The 22147-nt window shown below is 49.6% G+C and overlaps 1 protein-coding gene across 1 annotated transcript; it reads right to left on the bottom strand.

Annotated features, from left to right (window-relative positions):
- Positions 1 to 10243: 10243 nt before the first annotated feature.
- On the bottom strand, positions 10244 to 18819 carry LOC142557467 (monoglyceride lipase-like). Its single transcript, XM_075669340.1, has 7 exons — positions 18656 to 18819; positions 18082 to 18194; positions 17004 to 17140; positions 14958 to 15068; positions 13762 to 13935; positions 12607 to 12738; positions 10244 to 11273 (listed from the first exon to the last, which is right to left on the bottom strand). The coding sequence occupies exons 1-7, from the start codon at positions 18772 to 18774 to the stop codon at positions 11127 to 11129; spliced, it is 933 nt and encodes a 310-aa protein (XP_075525455.1). The 5' UTR covers positions 18775 to 18819; the 3' UTR covers positions 10244 to 11126.
- Between the last annotated feature and the right edge of the window lie 3328 nt (positions 18820 to 22147).

Here is a 22147-nt window from a genome sequence, read left to right as displayed (position 1 = left end):
CCTTCACTCTCTTCCCAACGAAGCGCGTTGAATTTTTTGGTTTCTCTCGCTTGCAAGAGCGGGAAACTCGAACGATCTGACGTGGAACCTCGTTGCTATCGATGCTCGAGTGACGAAGTTCTGCCTACCTTTTTTGTTCGCAATTGGATAATGACGCCATCTACAAATAATGACAGAAGCCACTCATCACAGTCGACAGAAGGCTGTGCACAGCCGTGATAGCGAACTCCTCGAACTGAGTTCAAGCTTGAGTTTTTATTAAATAACGTTGGCTCTCTGACCAAACACGACACTCACGTAACGAAGGCTGCGTCTTTCAGTTTATCCTGAGCCGGTCTGTCTTAATCGCAGTTTTGTTATGACCATCCAAGCTAGGTTAATGTCATCGCTAGCTACCACAAAGAAACGGTCGGACCGAGCATACGAGGTACCGACGCTTTTTCAGATTATTTGGGGCGATAACGGAGGTGTGACGTATTCTTTACGTTGCTATTATTGTGGCAACTGACCAGCCTTTTGTACTTCGAGCACTACAAGACTGGTGGGCTGACACGGCACACGAAAGTCCTGACCCCCTGTCTTTTGATCAGTGGATCGATTGGGCGCAATTCCGTAAGCGGCCGAGGGCGTGTGAGAGACGCCGTCACGGTATGCCCTAGATTAAGTGTTAGCACCTAAATTTTACCACCTCAGCCATTAATTGCGAGCCCGAGACCACGTTTCCTCAGGAGAATGCCATTGCCGCAGAGTCGCCTGGCAGGTCCTTATTTTCCGCAGCATCTGGGTTTGATCATACTGCTGGCAGTTCGAGAGCCCGTTTCAGAACGCTCTGACAGCGCCGCAGAGTTCACGTTCAAGAGATACTAAACGGGATTCCTGTTGCATACGCCGGCTACAGTGATGAGGAAGCAGGATCATCGCTTCTATTTACGGCTGTTCTCGTATTACAGCATTAAAGATGCCTTTCATCCGCTTCGTATATAGCACCACCGGGGTGCTTCAAAACGACCACACTAATATTCCAAGGATGTGTGCGTATGCGTGTGTGTTTCTTTTGTATATTACTTTTTGCACGTAGTCGGGAAGAAATTGCTTGAAGCCAATCAGCTCACTGACAAGCCTGCTGTGGCTCGTGATTATGTGTATAGCCCATGAACGTGCACGTGACATAGAAAAGAGCAGTCACACAGTGCGGTCTCTCTTGTCCCGCCTCGCGCGTACAGGCGCTGTACGTCGTCCAATCACGAATCACCAGCCGGCACAAGCTTTCGCAAAGCCGTCGCCGCAGCGCGTGACCAAACATGCTGACGTGGCGATCACCCAGAACGTCGAGTCACGTGGTGGAGCATGCTGCGTGCGTTTATTTAATGCATCGTCAGAAAATGCTAGTGCGGGACAAATTTCGGCTGTATAGAAGCTGGGAGGACTTACAGAAATGAGACATACGAAAACAAACTACGGGGGGGGGGGGGGGGGGGGGGGGTCCGAAAATACCCCCCGTCGTTGCCCCCGCCGGCATTCTGTTTTCTTCGCCTTCCTCGCGGCGAGGCAAAACAGGAAGAACGTTTCCGGTGGCCGAAAGTAGCAGCTGGCTCGCGCCTGGCCACGCATAGCAACCGCTCTCGCGTTAACCCGTGGGCACACTGTCCTCCGGTCAACGCACCGAGCCGGCCGCACTGGTTTGCTCCCCCCCCCCCCGCTTGCTCTGGTCTCGTACCCTCCTTTTAGGTGCTCTTCGTTTCGTTTTACCTAGTTCACTGCACTGAGGACTATATCCGTAGCCGTCGTCCCACCACTGCTGCGGTCGTCTGGAGAAAACGCACCGGTCACGTGGGTCATTAGCATATACGGCGGATTGGCGAACTCTGGCGAGGCATGGGCCAGAGATTCGAAATCCTCGTTCACCGATCTGAACTAACTCGACCGCCTCTTTAAGATAGAGTATCGCTTCGAGTAGGCTTGTCGAAAGCGGTGGCTGTGTTCTTGCGACTTATCTTGAAGATCTTCATTAACAAGAGTGAAGGTTCTTTTTTACTTGTAATTATGGGGTTTTACGTGCCAAAACCAGTTTCTGATTATGAGGCACGCTGTAGTGGAGGACTCCGGAAATTTCGACCAGCCGGAGTTCTTTAACGTGCTCCTAAATCTATAGACGGGTGTTTTCGCATTTCGCCCCCATCGAAATGCGGCCGCCGGGGCCCCGATAAAGTGAAGCTTAAAGGGGCACTAAAGCAAAGCAATTCAGTCAGTTCAGACAGATAAAGCCTTCTTTGAAAACTCAGTTGTCGTTAATTTCAATATAGGTTGATTATTGGAAGAAGAAAATCAAGGTGAAAGCTCCAGATTTTTTTTAAATTTCGCGCTGGAAACCCAACACGGGTACGTCACTTTGACGTCACAGATTTCAAAGTAATCTTTTTTTACGTACTTGGGCCTCGTTGACTCGGTAAATATTCCAGAAGCTTGCCACGTTCAGTCCTTGGTTCCTTTGGAACACAATGTAGTTCATTTTGTGCCCGTAAAGAGTGAGCTAGGACCTAGCAGACGCCATCAAAATCGACGACGTCACAGCGTCTTGATGCGGGAACTCGGAGTTTGCGTCGCCACTCGTGTCTCCCCTTCGCGCTTTCTTACTGGCTTTCCAAGCGTCTTCTCGGGGAAGGGGTGGTGTCTTTTGTATTGCGTAGGAGTAATTCACTAACACGGCCAAAATCATATTTTCCTCTGTAGTGTCCTTTTAAGGCTCGCTCTGACGAAAGATACTCTGCCAGGCCTTCAGACATACTGTGCGCTTCTCAGGTAGCGGATCCACATTTGGGCGAAAGCATCGGTAGAAGCTCGAGGGATAAGAAAAACTTGCGCAAGCAGGCATGCGGCCAGACGTTTAAACTCCGCGCCATCAAGCAAACACACAAGCGGCCATCAAGTTATGTTCTCACTGAAGGAGCTTTGTGCTATGCGTGGTAGCCGCTGGTGTGATTGTGCCAGATGCCGTTTCTTTTTTCGCGTCTCAGTTATTTTCCCGTTCGTCAGGAGTAAAATACTCTTCCCCCGTTTTATGCCTCGGGGCAAAATTTCAAATTACAGACAGTTCGCTGCAGAGCCCATCGAACGTGAATGTCGAGACTTATCTGAGCCTTGTGGCTAAAATTAAAGCGCATCATGATTGCCCAAGTGAGCGAATAGCCTTACGCTGACCTCATAAATCAAATGAGCGCACTAGCAATATACTTGTTAAATGGGCTGCTGGGGTCGTTTTTTTTTTTCGTTTGATGATGATGGCACCGCATATTATCGCAGGTCTGTATTGGTGGACGGCACGCCAGCGTGACGACGACGATGGAACGACATCGGCTGCACGTCGGAGCCTCTCCGCTCGTTCACTACTCGAAGGCCAGACACTCCTCCGGCCATTCGCATTAAAACATCGATGGAAGGACGGACGGACGGACGGACGGACGGACGGACGGACGGACGGAAAGATGTTATGAGTGTTCCCTTTTGAACGGGGCGGTGGGTTGCGCCACCAAGCCCTTGCTACTATACTGCCTAATGTCCTACCTAGATTGAACGAGAAAAAAGAAAGAAAAAGAACACGATGAACTCCCACAACCAAATTTTCTGACCTCCTATTGAGAACTTTGCTTTTGTACGTCTCCGTTTGTTTCTTTTCTTTTTTTTTTTTGTCGTTACCCTACTTTTCTTCCATTAATCCTCCGACCTCCTCTTACTAATCCCTATGGAGGACACGCTTACTTTTCCCCTGCTCTCGATGAACCCAAGGTCTTCAAGGAGGCCAGTGGTGCCTAAATCGACCGCTGGACAGACGTCTTCCCGTTCTAATAAAACACGCTCCATCGTTTCCCTAGCTTTACCGCATCCCCAGCACACGCGCACTACGGAGTGCGCCCCCTGCCGGAAATGGCTGGGCGCGCGACGTACAGGCGCCCAAATCTTTAACTGGCGTGCGCGAGCGGCGACTTTTCCGTGCGTCAGCGCCGTATGACGGGGCGAGGCTGGAAACAGCTTAGCAGACGATGGGCCCAGCTGAGCGCGCTTTGTCCGCATGCGCTTAGCCTCAGACTCTTTCCAGCCGCGCCCCGTCATACGGCGCTGACGCACGGAAAAGTCGCCGCTCGCGCACGCCAGTTAAAGATTTGGGCGCCTGTACGTACAGGTGCCGCACGGCGATTCTGTCACATCCCGCGTAAAGGCTTGCCGTTTCAGCCGTACCGTAGTTTGCCAATCGAAACGCACACTCGCCGGGAAATCCCGAGTCTGATTTAGACCTTCATAATTCGCACGCGCCCAATCCGGCAGCTTCCGCAAGATCTCGTTCTAAACGAATTAACCCCAACTTGTTTTTCACCTAACCTAACCTAACGTTGCACCAACTTTAATCTCCATGCTAACACGCGCTAAAGAAAGTTTCGCCAGTGCGAGAATTGTCACTCCCTAGATGGCGCTGCATCGCCGTGCACCACGTAATCATCACCATCAACCAACCATCTCCGGCAGGGGGCGCACTTCGCAGCGCGTGCAGCACGTTTCGTAAAATAACGCAGATCCCAACCCTCTGTGGGATTCGGTCTACACGCGAAGCTGTGGTGAGCCGGCGATGTGAACCGGCTACAAAGGACGAGGGGACCCCGCCGCAACCGTCATCCGAGGTGCCGGACGAAACGTGACGCAGCGCCGCCGACGGAAACAGCAACGTTTGAACCTTCTGACGTCACAAATCCCTGGCGAGAGCACGTGCGTCTTGAAGGCGCCATAACTGGCGTTCGGTGGCCAACGCGATCCCCAACCCGATCCGCCGCGCGATAGCAAGCACCATGCGCATCGGATCACTTGCATATGGTCTGTTACGTTTCGCCTACGACGCGCGGTATAGCCGGCGCGGACGCAACGGACGCCGGGGCTTCATTCAAAGCGACGGACATTTTGGCCCGTTCAGCGCTGCCGCAACGCCTCCCCGCCAAGCGCGTCCAGGCGTGTTTCAATGCCACGTGTATTCGTGTGTGCGTGTGTGTGTGTGCATGTTGGTGCCCACGCTTGTCAAAGCGCGGCAGCCGGGGAAAGGATCTCCCCAAATGTGAAGCGAGGAGGTCTGATCGGCGCCGGCCCGGCGGATGCGTCACTACACTCGTCTCAACGTGTCTCTCAGCGTGTCCGTGCCCCGCCGTCACGTGCGCCTCTGACGAGGCGTTCCTTCTTGCCCTCGACTCCGAGAGTATAAAAGCAGCTGCCCCCGGACGCCAAGAGAGAGGCTCCGAATTCTTCCGTCGTGTAGCGTGCGCTCCCGTCTCTCCACTTCGGTCGACCTGACCGGCCGCTCTTTTGCGATGCTAGAATAAACAAGTTGTTCTGTTAGCAGTCAACTCATGCTTTGCCAGTACCTTCGGATGCTTCCAGCTGTGCCCCAGGCCGCCAGGCCAACGCTACCCTTGGGGCTTGCGATCCAGATGCAACAAGGCGGAGAAAGGCCGGCCGCCGACCACGGAACGGGCAAAATAGCCAAAAGAAAGCCATTCGCTCGAAAGAAAATGAACGCTCTACACGGCGAAAGAGTTGACAAAGCCCCTACAGTAGTAATCGGTGGACAAAGCCTGGACTTTGCAAAAACAAATCACATAGCGCAGTGCGCGCACCTCTATGGATGCCACGAATGCGGCGAAGGATGTTTTAACGCGCTAGCATCACGCAGTACATTGACCGGACGTTGTTGACGTGGACTCAAAAATAAAGAGGGGCTGATCTCGAAGGCTTCATTCACTTGACAGTGCGCACTTTCAGCAGTGCGAGATATGCACGTCCTCTCAACGTTTCCGACGCGATTTGCAACGGAGGCGCAGTGCTGCACCGGAAATCGTAATAAAGATGCGTCGGTCCCGATAACCGACGTAAAGTCTAGGTCAAGAACTTCGCGCTCAGTGCTGCGGTACTCTTCGCCGGCAACCGCTCCCAAACAGGACGCTTCGGTGAACCCCTATGAAAGCCTGCTGTTTTGTCGGGGCTGAAAGTTTCCTGTGGAGTTTCAGCGAATGCCAACCGCCGAGGTTAAGCACGTATCCGGTCACGCTATGTGAAACTATGGTTGCGAGTGGCTAGGGGCGACTATGAGTGTCCCCACTGTTGGCAACGCGCATGCAAACGCGATCGCGTTGGGTGAGCTCTTCGAAACCAGCGACGAACTGCAGGACGCGGTTCGCGCGACCCGAAGAAAAGAGTTCACGAGGGAGGGAGCCAACGTCAGCTACACACCGACTGTCGCCACGCCAACCACCAATTCTTTCTTGTCTCGCCTTGACGCGGGTAGCTGCTCAGGTTTAAAAAACGAGTTAACAAAGCTGCCGGCTAGCGCGGTCTCAGAGCCACTACCAACTACTCGCCTGAAAAGAAAAGAAAGATGAACACTCGACAATGCGGAAGACCTGACAACGCTTGGACGCAGTCAGCGAAGTCGCATAGTGCAGTGCGCGCCTCTGTGTAAGCATGAATGCAGTGTGGAATGTTTTAGTGCGATAGCATCGTATGCAGCACATTCACCGGCCATTGCTGATGCGAAAAGCGGATACACGGCGGGCTCGTAACTAATAAAACTTTTAAAACGAGCTAACGAAATGACCTTCCAGACAGCGCAAAACATGCGTGCAAAACAAAGCTTAATCGCTTACCTCAGCTTGGTTCGGTGGGTCCCTCCCACTCCAGTGCTGGCACATTCGTGCTCCGCCCCACGTAGGTTCCGTACCGCGTAGCAGTCGTCTGTTCGGCACAAGTTGTGCCCACGTGGTTCGACATAAGCGATACGAGGTTGAGCCGCGGACCAACAGCATTTTTGCCGGCCGGAAAAAAAAAATCTGCCTGCCCCACTCGTTAAGTTTTCGCGAGCAGGGACAGTTTTAAAACGCTCGTTTTGCAACTCGGAACGTTGTCATTGCCACGTATAGCGTTAGGTTTCTTGCAGTGATGCGTACTGCAACTTTCGGCGAGGCCAGCCACGCGGGTCACATAGAGTTTCCCTAGAATTACTATGAGGAACTGTGGTGCAGTGATCGTTCACCCACCATGGGAATGACGGGTAGCCCATGGATTTGTCTGCACTTCGTGCTTGGCTTCGTTTGGCTTCGCGGCTTATTCGTTTATCACGTTTTATCTCTTCCTAAATTGTACTAAATTTCAAAGCAATTTATAGCTTTCTTTAATGCAGAGGGTGATAAGACTCTGCAAGCAAGCATATAATCGCTGCTACTTGCAGTGGTTCCGCTGGTCCGTGCGTCCGTGGCGTACTGGTTTCAATATCGGGCCTTCCGTGCTAGAGGTCCTGTGTTCGAATCCCGCCGTCGGACACCTTTAATTATGTTTACTCAATTATTTAAAACGCGGCAAATTCTTAATAAATGGTCACTTTTCGAATTCAGGAATCCGTTTACAGCCAAAGGGACGAAGTTTAGGCAAATCCATGTATACTACCCAGCATTCCCGTGCTGACAGAACTGCCTCGCTTGCAGCTCGCGCAGACAGTAGCGCCACAGTTACCCCTAGTGTAATTGTATGAAACTCTATGACTCGGGCTGTGACGTAGGCCGTGACGTAGGCCGTGGCGAAATTCTAAACATTAGGAAGCGCGCGTGAAGGCTTGGCGATCGGAGCGCTACTGTATACAACTGCGAGGTGAAGCATTAAATCGAGAATGTGAACGTCATGACGCAACCGCCCCTGTCCAATAGTGCAATGTTCAATTTAAAAAAAAAAAGAAAAAAAAGACTATGGTAGGGCGAGAGTGGTCGCATGGTCAAAATAAAACTAGCACTCGCTCGAAGTAGGAGGAAAACAAACGTGCATATAATTGACGTCTCGAGGTTGCTATAAGGGTCTCCTGTCCTTAACGAAGAGGTGCGCGAGAGTGCCCGTTCTATCACGACTAAATTGCCCTGTCTTGTCGGGCTAATTAACTGTGAATGTAATAACGTCTCAAACCCAAGAACTGGACTTTATTAAAACCGACGTTGCGGTACCAAATCGGCTTCTTCGGCAGTGTTTGAGCGACGGGGATCTGGGGGCGGAGCACAGCTTTATTGAATATCTTTATAATGCAGAAGGTATTGGTTTCACTAGGGTTGGCAAGCTCGTTATTTTTTTTTTCGACGCTGTCAACAAACAGGGATGGTGAAGGAGGGCGAGAAGGAGTGCGTTGTTTGAGTGTGGTCTACGTGTGATGGTATATCGACACTGAAGGGAAGAGTCTACTGTTGTGGTACGTCGCCTCTTTGTGTCATATATATATATATGTGTGTGTGTGTGTGTGTGTGTGTGTGTGTGTGTGTGTGTGTGTGTGTGTGTGTGTGTGTGTGTGTGTGTGTGTGTGCGTGTGTGCGCGCGCGCGTGTGTGTGTTTGTGTGTGTGTGTGTGTGTGTGTGTGTGTGTGTGTGTGTGTGTGTGTGTGTGTGTGGGTGTGTGTGAGAAGAAAAGGGGTTAACCGAGGGGCCCGATTTTTAATAATCGTATCATAAGAAGCCAACAAACAATGACACCAAGGAAAATGTAGGGGAAATTACTTCTACTTAATAATTTAATTTATTTAAAGAAATGGTAAAATAATGGAAATGAAAGTTGATGGAAAACCAACTTGCCGCAGGTGGGGAACTATCCCCTGTCTTCGCATTGCGCGTGCGATGCTCTATACCACTTTGGTCAAAGAAGGAAATTTGCATTGCGTAAATTGAGACGAAATCGTATAGGGTATACTTCAAGGCGAGGCATCTTTATTGATTGCTTGGAAATTTATTTGCAGAAGCGATCTGAGCCGTGGGTTGGCTCTGAAACTGGCGCCCGGAGTCTCAGCAGTGACCTCGATTCGGCTGCCTCCGAATTATTTGGAGTAGTCTATTGGTTGCGCGTCGGTACAGATGGCTTTCGCGTGACGTCATGCACGGACGCCGCTTCTCGCCGTGCCAATGTGGCCCAACATGGCGGCCCCGACGACGTCAGTGCACCCTTCTATCACGCGCGCATTGTTTTGCATTTTGACGGCGACGGCTTTTTTTTTTTTTTCACCCGGATCATCGCTGTTATCTATTTGTCGGCCGGCGCAAGATTCGCGTGTCGCGTACTGTCACGTAACTTGTCTACGCACGTTCTCGCCGTGCTGGTGTATCGCGAGTTGACGTCGACGCAGAAATTAATGCGAACAACCAGTACTTCTGCTGCTTCGACACTTCTGCTGCTTCGATACTTCTGCTACTTCGGCCCTGTAGACTCCAGTGAGTGTCCTTACTCTTATTATTCGAAAAAGAACGGGAAAATTCGGAAATTTTGTATCGCGAATTCGCGAATAGACTAGCAAACACAATTCGCATCGTACCTTAAGTTTCGAGCATTCGCGGAAACCCAGTGCCAAGGGGTCAGAAACGCAGCTGAAGACAGGCACTCAAGTGCAGTAACGACACTCATTATGAAATTTGAAGGCGTAGGAACAGAGTTTGGCTGAATCAAGGCAGTCGATTGAAGGTTGTTTGGAGAGACCTTCGTCCTGTAGTGGACGGGGAATATCAATTAGTTACACGTTCTGGGGTTTTACGTGCCAAAACCGCGATCTGACTGCGGGGCACGCACACCGGAACTGGGGGACTCCAGTTCTTTAAGGTGCGTCGAATGCAAGGTGCATGCACCTCATTCAAAATGCGGCCGCCGCCGAGAGTCGAGCCCGCGACCTCGGGCAACGTCGTTGCCGCTAAGCCGCCGTGGCTAGTTGACAGAAAAATATATACGAGACTCAACATCGGGATGCTCATCATCATCATGAGCAGTCACGAAATTCGATACTGCGCGTTAATATAAACTGCTCTCTGATGAAGGTACTCTTTTTGTCTTTTTTTTTATGTGAGCTACCGGACTTCGTCCTGAGCCCTAAGTGGGACAGTGACGTCAAGTTCGTTCGAACACCCACACATCCATTCTATCTTATCGCATGTACAGTGCCCGAGGTGCAGATGTCTTACACCATGGCCGAATCTGATGCTTCTCAATGCCGGGCTTCGAACAATGGAAGTCGGCGGCCGTGTACGTTGAAACTGAGACGCGATGCCCACCGGTACAAGGATACTGTCGGGCAGGAGTCGGTACTTGGCTAGTATTTGCGGTCTATCTCTGACTCAGAAAGGTTGGCAGCTGGGCGAAACAATCGCCTCGCGAGACTAAAGCAGCGCGAAAAACGGAACACGAAGTGCAGAACAACAGGACAGGCGCTTAACTCGCAACTAAGCCTTTTTTTGGCAAGAGCACTTATACATGCACTATAGGAAGAAAAAGAAAACTCAGAAAAACAAGAACAAAGGAAAAGAATGTGCTGCAAATTGGCCTCAGCTGTAGCACATGCGCAAAGTCATGATAACCCGTCCCCCCAACGTCATCTGATATATCAAATAATTTAACTAGATTTCGAGGCTTTACGTGCCGAAACAACGATCTGATTATGTGGGAAGGTGTAGTGGGGGGACTTCGGATTAATTATGAACACCTGGGGCACCTTAATTTAAAAATAAATTATGAGTCAATAAGTGCCAAAACCACGATTTGATTATGGGTCACGCCGTAGTGGTGGACTCCGGAATAATTTGCATCATCTGGCGTCCACTAACGTGCACCTAAATCTGAGTACAACGGGTGTTTTCGCATTCCGCCTCCAACGAAGTGCGGCCGCCGCGGCCGGGATTCGATACCGCGACCTCGTGCTTAGCAGCCCAACACCACAGCCACTAAGCAGCCACGGCGGGTTGGCGGCTCCTTAAGGTGCACGTATATCTAATTACACTAGCGCTTTTGCAATTCGCCCGCATAGAAATGCAGCCGCCGCGGTGGGGATGGAACACAGTGTGGCACGTAAGTCTGTGGCTTAACTAAGTTTATAGCCTTTTATTCCACGAGCGAAATCATGCCTAATACCTGCCGTAAACCAGCCCATCAAGTCCTATACCAACGCGGTGATAAAATATCGTAATTAGCGCCTTTGTTAACCAGCGCGAACTGTGTTCTGATCATGCCGAAATATACTAAAAATTAGAGGTTGATCCTATCCCGGCGAAAACGCAGCCTTCTTTTTCTTGTCTCCATCCGCTTGTCGCTTCTTAATGTTGGACGGATGGACCACCTTCTCCAGAAGAGGTCTGCTCTGGGGAGAGCCTTGCCGAGAACCAATCGACAATATCTTTGAGTACCTGCTGTCGAACGTCTTCGGGTTCGCACAAGAGATCGTGGTACGCTCCAGGATAGGTCTGCGAAAGACAAAGGAAAAAAAACAATAACCATAAAATTTCCACGTGCAGGAGTGTATTCACGGAGCAGTTCTTACGCTAGTTCGTAAGAACAAGAGCCAGCCAGTCAGCGTTGGCTGGTTCTTAACATCGACCGTCTTTTAAGCGAAGATGTTTACTTAAATGCTTAAACCTATTTCCATATTCAAATGTTAATTTCTGCATGCAATATACCTTGTAAGGGTGTTGCCAGTAGTACAAATGAAAAACAGTTTCCCCCTTTGCTTTTCTAGGCATAGTCTAAAATCAACAGCACTCTATTGTTTTTCGGGGGGGGGGGGGTCTGATTCTGTCTGATTCTGAAAATAGATAGTAGTCAAGAATTTAGCAAAGGTCAAAAATACGTAATATTTATTTGATGGTAGCCCTACAGTTTCCACGTTTATTTAAATGTGTAATATATCTCGCAATCTCGTGTGTTGCAAACACTACAAGTTGAAAACAGTTGCCACCTTATGCCTGTCACGTGTTTGGGCACAATTTAAAATAAAGCAGCAGCTTCTTTTTTTTTATGCATAGCGTGTCTCCGACTTATATTCATGATTCGAAATCGGGGGTCTCAAGCCATCATTCATAAGTTTCTGAATCGCGTTTTGAATCGTTGTTTTCCCATTTCGCGCCCATCGAAATGCGGCCGCCGCAGCCGAGATTCGATCCCGCGACCAGCGTGACACCACGTCTGCTAAGCCAGCCGGCAGGTTGTAGCGGCAACACCGTGGGACTGAAAAGCGCGGAGTCCAGATAATCGGCAGCTTATGACGATTATTGCGATTTGTTTTTCATTGGCATCCCCTTTAAAACAGGGTGACGACAAATGGTCACCTAGGCTGCTTGGTCTAATCAGATTTTGCTACATCTGTCGCAGTCTAGCATTTCGTCCATCTGTCCTTGAACTTTTCCCTCTTCATTAAAACATATATCTCCACACTGTACAGCCACCTGCGCCTGTGACCACCGCGGCCTTATCGATCTCTTTCCTGCTGTCTTTTTTTTTCATGTATCTTGCTTATCTCGACTGGTAAACAGTTAATACTTCCGTCCGCATTGAATCTCAGTGCCACTGGAAACGACGTTGCAAACAAGTCTTTTCAAACAAGAGCGTCGCCGCGACGTTCAATATCGACGTCCACGCGTCTTCCAGAGAAGTGCGCATCGAGAAAGAGAGAGCGCCAGGGGAGAGGGTAGCGAACGGCTGGAGAGGGAAAGCCTTCGCTCACCTTCGAGCTCAGAGTTGTTTATGGGGCCCTGTAGGTGTGCTAAGATTAGACACACGATAAGGACACAAAGTGTTTACCTTCATGGTCTTATCCTTGCTGGGAGCTTTATCGAAGAACACCTTCGAGCCTTCCGGGTCGCAGACCTTGTCGGCAGAACCGTGCTGTACGAGAAGCGGCAGCCCCACAGAGCTTGCGTGTTCCACTGCAGTCTGCGAATAACAACAGATACCGTATGCACTCGATTCTAACGCGCAGTTGTTTTTTCCCCGAAGAAAACGCTAAAAGAATGAGAAGCACTTTAGAATCGACTGTGAAATCGAAAACTACAAAACGTTTTGCCCAAATGTCCCGTCCCAACGTCGAATCCCGTCTGCCATGGTTTGGGAGACGTTTAATACCCCAGTCATACGGGGAACGTTCGGTGGCGATTAACACGATCGGGATCGAGTTTCTCGATCTCCATTATTGACTCACCTCCCGCCGCTTCGCGCGGCAGAGCCAATCACGTTCGAGCAATTCGGTCGCGATCGGGTCCGATCATGTCACAGTTATTCTTAATGAAAAAGATACTTCAGCAATCTCTCCTCGCATGGCCATCGCGTCGTTACTGGCATACAGAACTGATATGCATACTAAAATACCGGAACGCAACCACATTTCGCGCAACGCCCGCACAGAAAAAATGCTATACATAGAGTATCGGTGGACGTCGCCGGCAGCACATTCTTGAGGAGAAACCAGCGATGGAACGCGCCCTCCTGAAGGGCGCCAGGTGGCGCCACGGTGACGTCAGACGTAAAACTCCTTAAACTTCGTAAAGTAGCGACACTCTCCTCCTCCGCCTTCACTCCTCCTCGTTTATCCTCTCTTTCACGCTCCCTCCTCGACCGTATAGAGCCGCCTATCCCGCTATAGCGTAGCAACGGCGCCAACATGCGCTCCTCGCCACTCCGTAGACGCTTCTGGAGCAAAAATGGCGCTGATGCACGGCGCGAGGGCCCACGTGATGCTATTAAGCCAATAGTGACGCGGCGTCGACCTCGGCCAGAGCGCGCGAGGAGAAGGCGGCATTCTTCAAAGCGTGGCACTACTTTACAAAGTTTACAGGGCTTTAGGCAGAACGGGTTGCAGACGACGGCTGTGCGAATCAGGCCTAACTGTACGCCTTTAGGACCTCTCTTTGCCTTGTGTGTGGCGTTCAGCGTTGGCTACCGTGCCACACTGACACTCACCTCGAGCGCAGTGATCATGGCCGCCGCCCATCCGGCACTGGCGCTGCCGTGGTAGCGGAGTGGGTCGCTCGCGAAGCGACGCACCGCCTCGGGGTCCCTGGACAGCAACGCCGGGTCGAGAGTCCCCACGGGAAACGCCGGCAAGACGAAACCGAGAACGCGAGCCAGGGTCCTCTGTTGGGAAGCACGGGACGCACGCGCGAAAATGAATGAATTATTTGCGCACATTGTTTCATAAAGCGAATCTTTCTTTACCTAGCCCATGACAAGATTCGCTTCTGTCAGTCGGTATGGTTTTGCCGAGCTGTGTGTTAGTACACCTGCCTACCTACATACGTGCATACCTACCTACATCCGCACCTGCTACATGCATACCTGCTACATTAATACCTCGCCGTGTGTCGATTACTACGTCATGTCTTTTCTTTCTGTAATGTCACCTATGTTTTGTGCAATGTGCGGATGACAGGACCCACGTCAGGCAGATTTCTACCTTTAGCGTTGTCATCCCAGACAAACTTGAATCTAAAACAACTTGAACATAACTGAAACCATGCTACCTGCATACATGCATGCCCACTTACATGCATACCTACATTACCAACATACATACATACATACATACATACATACATACATACATACATACATACATACATACATACATACATACATACATGCATGCATGCATGCATGCATACATACATACATACATACATACATACATACATACATACATACATACATACATACATACATACATACATACATACATACATATACACACACACATACATACATACATACATACATACATACATACATACATACATACATACATACATACATACATACATACATACATACATACATACATACATACATACATACACACATACATACATACATACATACGTGAAGTATGATCTGCAACACCAGTACCCGTGGTCGAAGGGGCTCCAAGACTGTACCGCTGCGCAGACACAGGTAAGTTCCAGACCTAAATACACCTTCAATTAGTGGCATTTGTTAAACCGCTATTTCGCATGTCACAGCCGCCGCGCATGTCAGAGCCGCCCCTTCGACCACGAACAAGGGTGTTGCAAGTCATACTGCACGCGACTGTACACTGTCTTTCTGTTACGCTGCTTGTAATAATGATGTCACCTTGAAGGTTTTTCCTTTCTTGAACTTACCCTGAACCAGGTGTCCAGTTCCTTGTCGAATCCGAGTAAAGGTGCCACCAAAACGAGGCCGGCGAAGTCGTCGCGCCTTCGCTGCGCTGCGATGACCGCCAGCAGTCCACCCTGGGCGGGATTGGTCCTCCCCAATGACGACAGTTTACGAAGCGCAAGATACGGGAAACAAAACAACAACAGCAAAAAAAAATGCGGCAGGTCCAACGCACCTTGTTTCAATCTACATACTCTACGGAGCTTCGTCTATAGCTGCGCAAGGAGTGCCCAAACCTGCGTTCGTTTCTGCGTTATTGCAGCATCACTTCGTACCAAAAGTTTCTGCCCAAACCACATCATCCGCCTTACAATTCGTATTTGCTCGGGCGCACGCGGCTGTGCTATACGCACGCAATGCGACACACGCGACGATCATCCCAAATGCCCAGTAGCCGTTGGCACTATTGAAATGTACGTGCGATTGTTGCGTAATGGTTAGAGCGTCGGGTTCCTGTGCCAGGTGACCGAGATTCGACGCTGACATCGGGCTCCTTATTCAGTTTCATTTTCTTTTTCCAAGTGCAAGCTATTCGGCAAAGCAGCAGAAGCAGGCACAGTGGCGTAGCTAGGTCATCTGGCACCCGGGGCCCGTAGGTCTTCTGTCACCCCCCCCCCCGGGTGTAGCCGGCGGAAAGGGTGTCTTCAGACGTATATGACACCCCCCCCCCCCCACTGGCCCCTTGCACACGGGGCCCACGCCCCCCCCCCCCCCCCTGTTAATACGCCACTGATGCTGCAGGCACGGTCGGTAAAGTCGTGAGATGTTCGCGAAGAAAGCTACGCTTTAACATTAAATGTATTCCCGGCTCTATTCACATCACGATTGCACGCTGGGAGCGCTGGACACCGGAAGTTATGCGATACTATCGCAGTTGGCCCAACACCGCCTAGATAGCACAAGGCCTTTTCACTCCGATCCTCGTTGTCCTCCTAGCGGCCCGACTTTCACAGAATCTAGCGGGGATGCTCCCGAATAGGCAACAGTGCTTTCGACGTCACCGCTTTCGTAACGCCAACCTTGGCAGCGAAAATTCTGGGCCAGTATCATGACGTAGTCCACAGGCCTTGTGCTATCTATCTAGGTGGTGTTGGTCGGGCCAGCAGCCCTGCACTCTACGTCATTGAGTTTCATACAGTATCTGTGCTCTGCGTGACAACCACATGTACGCGCATCTGGACGACGATGACTGGCCGGCGATGCGCACTGCCGAAAAAAAATATAAAGTTGAAATTCGAAACCACGATATCATTATGAGGCATACCTTATAGTGAGGGAGGGGATGGGGGGGGGGCTGGACTCCGGATTAGTTTTGACCGCTTGAGGTTCTTTTAACTTGCACCCAATGCACGGTTACAACGAGCGTCATGTTCTTTCTTTCTTTTTTCATCTTCTTTTTTTGCATTTCGTCCACCTAGAAATGTGGCCGCCGCGGACGGGATTTCATCCCGTCCCCCTCGGGCTTAGCAGCGCGCAACGCCAAAGCCGCTACGCAACTACGGCTAGTGACGCTCACTGTGTATACTTTCAGTTATGCTTTGGGCGCATGCGCTCCGCTGTTCGTGTTTTAGTTGACCTCGAAAGCACAGCACTATCCGCACCGCGCGCAATCTGATCATCGTACACGCCTCCTTCACTCCACTATAGAGCTGGCGACAAGGTTTAGGAATTTTCAAATACTGTCGACACGTCTTGCGTCGCGAGCGCTTGGAAACAGCGGTAATCCGGTGGAAAACGAACACCGACGAATGGAAAACGACGAAGCGGATCAATATTTTTTCTTCGCTCCTCGATGGCTTACGCAACAGTTACTATAATAGGTCTCCACTCTTCAGTCTTATCGGAGCGCCGTATATGCTGAAACGCTGCTATGACGAGCTTCGCAAATCGTGAGATTGAAGAGCTCTGCAGCGTAGAAGGGTTTCTCTGGATCTCCATTGCATTTTAAAGCCGCTTTTTTTCGAGTGCTTCCGATTTTTTTTTTATTTTTACCACGCCGGTTCACTGACCATGGAATGGCCCACGAGGTAGACAGGCCTGTTGGAGAACTTTGACCGCTCCGTGTCCACGTGCTTGAGGATGTCGTCGACGTACACGTCGGCGGACTTGACCATCGCACGACGCCCTTCGCTCATGCCGTGGCCGACTGCGAGGAGGCGAGCGTATACCATTCCTCGATTACGGCTTATTTTACACAATGTCGTACAGTCGACTCCGTAAGTCTGCGGAGCGCTGGTTATCGAGCGCGAAAGCTGCGTCTACCGCACACCGTGAATGCGTAGCCCATAAAAGGAGCACAGCGTTATGTTAATGGCGCACACTGCTACAAGCTGCGTATGTGCACACTTCTTAGCGTTACACGGGCCCCGTAAACCTTTCTTTTTACGAGCGATGTTATTTTTGCTCTAAATAAAGAAGGAAAGACACCTGAGGGTATGCGTTCGTTATGATCCCAAGTACTCTGAATCTGAGTATGTGAGCGTCGCTTAAAGAAACTATTGTCAAAGATGCTTGAGATAACGCACTTACGAAGAGAAGTCCGAAGCATTGGCTCTGCAGGCTGAGGCCTGCCCCTGCTCACCCACTTTGGTCGCAGTTTGTCGTTCAATAAGCGTAGGCAGTTCGCTTAGACGTCCATCGTGGGCGCCATCTTGGTGCACCACTAGCACATCGAGAAGCCGCGTAAACAATAAACGTGACAGCCCGGCAGGGCTCTGACAAAGAAAAAGTTCCCTCGTTCGAGACGTTGGCTACAGATTGAGAACATCGCTTGGCAAGCGATGTTCTCAATCACCACTCTCCGTGACTTTGTGCTCTGATTGGCTCAAAGGGATGCCGCCATTACGAATGATAGAATTAGACTATGTCCAAAATAGCAAACCTCCTCTCCCCCCACCCTCCCATCACTTTGAGTCTTCGTCTTCCTGTGAAACCAGTCTCGCCGCATAGATCACAACGCACACCACAGCGTAACAGAAGCAAAGGGGAATGCATGGAGCTCACGCTGTTTTAGAGCTCTTAACTCTTGTCGTAGTAAAACACTCGATAAAGGATCATTTGCACGTAACATCACTGCGGATAACTTGCCGTGGTCGTGAGCGAACACGTAGCAGCCGAGTCCTACCAAGGCCCGGGCCAAGGTGTCGTAGCTGGGCTCGTGGCAGTGCTCGGCGTAACCATGCGCCAGGAATACGAGCGCCCTGCATGTATAGAGAAGCAGCAAGGTGTGAGCTTGTGCAGACAAGCACTGCTGCTGATCGTCTTTGTTGGCTCGCAAACGTTGCACGCAACTAAAAGTAAGGGGAAGAAATGTGCAAACGCACATCTCGGAATCTATGCAAAGCAAAATTTTCGTGCAGCGGGTAATCAAATGCTATAAGTTCGCCCGTTTTTGTTTTTTTCATTCCTGTGCCTTTCGTGTAACGGAAACGGGCTACGCGAGAGTTAGTAGTCGAGTAGAACTTGTAGTCGATGCCGCTGTGCCTGTCATCATTAACTGTCAATGATCCGTCATTAGTCGCTTTCTGTTGCCTGAAGCCTCTTTCTTCATTTGACGATGTCAGCAGCGACGAAATCTTATGACTACATTAGAAATGTACTTTCCCGGATGCGTACGTGTAGCTTTCTTTCCAAATCACGCGCACAGCACACGGCACTGTACCTCGGTTCCGATTCGCCCCTCCAAGACTTGCAGACGATCTTGTGGTTGTCGCCATTGTAGAAGAAAACGCTGTCGTCGACTTTGACGTCCGAGCTCGGTGCTGTCGCAGGAGCGCTCATCCTGACGCGCCTTCGAGGGCAGTCGGGCGATAATGAAGGAGGTGACAATGGGCCATTGTACAGAGGTGTCGCGATGACGACGACGATCGCGCTTACGCTGCAGTTTGAATTCAGGTACGGCCGTTTCGCGATCGCATTCCTGGCATTTTCTCCCCAAAAAATGAAATAAAGAAACGAATCGTTTCTGAAACAAAAGATAATGAATTCGCTATCATCTTTTTTTTTATTTTGCCACACGCAATATTACAGTGAGCCCCACAAGGGTCGGACTCTAGGTTGTGCGATAGTATATCAGTGACATTCTGCATGTCCTACTTTGGCTCGGTCCTCCATCCGTCCGATGTTCTCTAACACTTACGCCTCCTTATCGAGCGCTGTCTCAGTTGCTGTAATCTCATAGCAGGGGGAAAAGCTAGAATGGCCTAAGTTTAGTTAGTCTCAAGTCTTTCTGTCGTACTTGTTGTTGTTGTTGTTGTTTTAGCTGAAAAGTTTGGGAGGTCGGCACCACAACACGAGCGGAAATTTTGAAAATGAAATGTTGCCGCACATACCATTAACCAGGAAATTTACTATCTGGGTTCCAACGTTCAAATGGTCAATTCCCCTTGTTTTTATACGCCCAATTCATGACCAATACCCCACTGTGTGTGTGCGTCACCACCACTCAGGTCAACAACAACGACGTGCACATAAAGAACCAACTCGGCTCTGCTCTTTGCCCCAGACTAACCGTCCAGAGTCAGCCATTCCAAATTTACGTTTCACCGCTGCTGTACTGCATTACGAAACGATGCGCCGCATCGAGTTTCACCGTGACCCAGCTTACTACTTACGTTGAATGCGCATGTAACTGGATGAAGATGACATACACGTAATCACCTGTGATGGATGTATCGGGCTAGATTATGTGAGCTCATTCTCATCGTCACCAACCTTCCGGGCGGCTTTCATTGCAATAGCAATTACGTGGACACTTCAGGCGCATTTCTGTCGTCGCCGTCGCCGTGAGCTTGCGCATAAAGTCCAAGGGCGATAAAATGGTCGTCGCGAGCCGTGTGTTGTGTATGAGAGTGCAAGCGTGCGAGAGTGAGCCGGCGATCGCGGCTCAATGTCGCGCACGCAGGGGAGGAAAGCGGGGAGGAAGCGCGCTGTCTTTCGTCGCGCGCAAGGCTCTGGGGGGAGGGTAGAGAAGGGGGCGCGTTCTACTTCGGCCCGCTGTATGTTGAAAGCCATCTGCGACGTGGACAGAGTCCGCCGTGCGTTGGGTTTTCGCGGCTTAGTTCGCGTTGGGGGAAGCGAGAGGTAGCGCGAAGATCAATTCGCTCGCTGCTGCTGCCCCGCTTCCTCACTCCAGCGTTTTGACAGCGAGTTTCCGCGGTCATCGAGTGAGATGCGTTCATGTTTGGTTGTACGCGTGACACCATGCTTGCTAACTTAGGTAGTATGCCTCTGTTTATAAGTTTATACGCCCAACAGAAATACTATCCTTAGTTCGTATAGCTAATTTGCTATCGACTAATTTTCTATCGCAAGTGATCCTCCGCCTTTCGGGTGAAACTGCGACTTTTTTCTTGTCAGCCGTCCATGTGCATATATACTTGAATTGATTGATTGATTGATTGATTGATTGATTGATTGATTGATTGATTGATTGATTGATTGATTGATTGATTGATTGATTGATTGATATCCCGACTGAATAAGCTTGTGCAAGTGAACTTGAAGTTTCGTTTAAGTAAGACGATAGTGTGATTGATACCTGATACCGTATCCCAATAACAATTCTTTTTTCTCGAGGCCACGTTTTTCAACGAACCTGATTCCCTATTCGTCATACGTTCTTACGCTAGAACTGTTCGTAGAAGCGCATGGTAGCTAATGGCTATATTGAACATACCAGTGAAGGAGACCGACCAATGAAAAACGTCGCTTACGAAAGAAAAGCTTTGTTAATTCGCCCGTTCAATCTCAGAATTCTTTTCACGACACAACTTTCATATCACGTCACGACGAATTTAGCGTCCAACATCGACTGGAAAGGTGCATTCAACGCACCTAAACAACTGCTGCTGACTGACAAGTGAACGGTTGCTGAACCTGTCGGTGCGCGCAATGCATCACCATAATTATTCGCATAATACTGGCACCCGTCAGAACAGCAATGAAAAAAAATCATCGCATGCTCGAAAAATTAATGCCCCGACAATCGTCTGCTTCTTCCGACGTCAGTTTTGGCACCGACTCTGAATAGGTCGGGCCGGAGTCTCTTAATTTATACGTTTAGTGACTCTGTATGTTTAGCTGGTGTTTAGTGGCCCTTGTAGTTCGAACTACAAGGGCCATTGTAGGGTTCTACTCAAGCGGGATCCCGCTTGAGTAGAACCTGTGCTCTTATTATAGACCGTGAGTTCTTTGTGGAAGCAATAGTTTGTTTGTGTTTATAGTTGCTGGCTTGAGAACCCCTATTTGCAGCCCCTTTATTATTATCATCTTTTTCAATTTTCTATCGACCACCTGGAATCTTCTCTCAGGAAATTTCTCACGAAAAATAAGAGTGCCTGCCTTATGCGAGTAACTTTCGTGTTCAGCGCAAAAACTTGATGAAAAAAAAAGGATAGAGCACGAGAAACATATCAGCGCTACTTTCAACAACTGCTCATGTAAAAAGTAGCATCACGAGTGAATATACCCAAGACAAAAAAAAAAGAACAAGCATGCGCGAACTATGAACCAGCGAGGAATGACAGTTCTCTCAGCGGTAACAATGGTGAAGGCGTAAAGACGCATTTCTGGCCAACGTTATCTGTTGTTGCGGATTCAGTTATTAATCTCGTCATATCTCGTCTTGATGGCTGTGTGCTCGACAAAGCAATTACGGAACAGAAGCGAGCAACGACGTGTGCTGCAGTGTGCAGATAAACCAGCTGACCATCGCGTCCTTTGTCGACATTACTACAGCGTTCTCTAAACCTGTCGTTCATGCAATTATTTCTGTGTAATGCATAGACACATTATAAGAGAAAAGAAGGGGGAAAAAGCTTAAGTTGATGGGCCCCGATTCCTTACAGTACGGCTATTAACGACAGGTGAAAAAAAATTTAAAATCTCGTAAAATGTAATTAAAATAACATACCTTATAGAGGAAATTATAAGCAAGTAGACAAAGATATATAGGCAGATTGCGCATTTGAAGCAGTTGTGAAGAAAGCCAACAGATATGTGTACAAGTGTAGCAGTTGATTACTACTACTATCATTATATATGCCGTGCTTTTTTTGCTTGACATACACGAAACTACAATCACGGAAGATAAATAGTCGCCCCTTCGCTTGTCAAGTCAACAGCTGTAATATCTTTGATTGTTACGTTCCCT

Source organism: Dermacentor variabilis, chromosome 9 (assembly GCF_050947875.1).
Source record: "Dermacentor variabilis isolate Ectoservices chromosome 9, ASM5094787v1, whole genome shotgun sequence".
In the NCBI taxonomy this organism is placed as follows: Eukaryota; Metazoa; Arthropoda; class Arachnida; order Ixodida; family Ixodidae; genus Dermacentor; species Dermacentor variabilis.
The sequence above is the reverse complement of the archived record's forward strand: the minus strand, read 5'-3'. Positions and strand labels throughout refer to the sequence as shown.

What these genes read in the sequence shown, in the direction of transcription:
- LOC142557467 (XM_075669340.1), bottom strand. Translation starts at nt 18,774, where the DNA reads ATGAGCGCTCCTGCGACAGCACCGAGCTCGGACGTCAAAGTCGACGAC. An exon ending in AGGGGCGAATCGGAACCGAG is followed by an intron (nt 18,195 to 18,655) that starts GTACAGTGCCGT and finishes CTATACATGCAG; the next exon opens with GGCGCTCGTATTCCTGGCGC. An exon ending in ACCTCGTGGGCCATTCCATG is followed by an intron (nt 15,069 to 17,003) that starts GTCAGTGAACCG and finishes AATCCCGCCCAG; the next exon opens with GGTGGACTGCTGGCGGTCAT.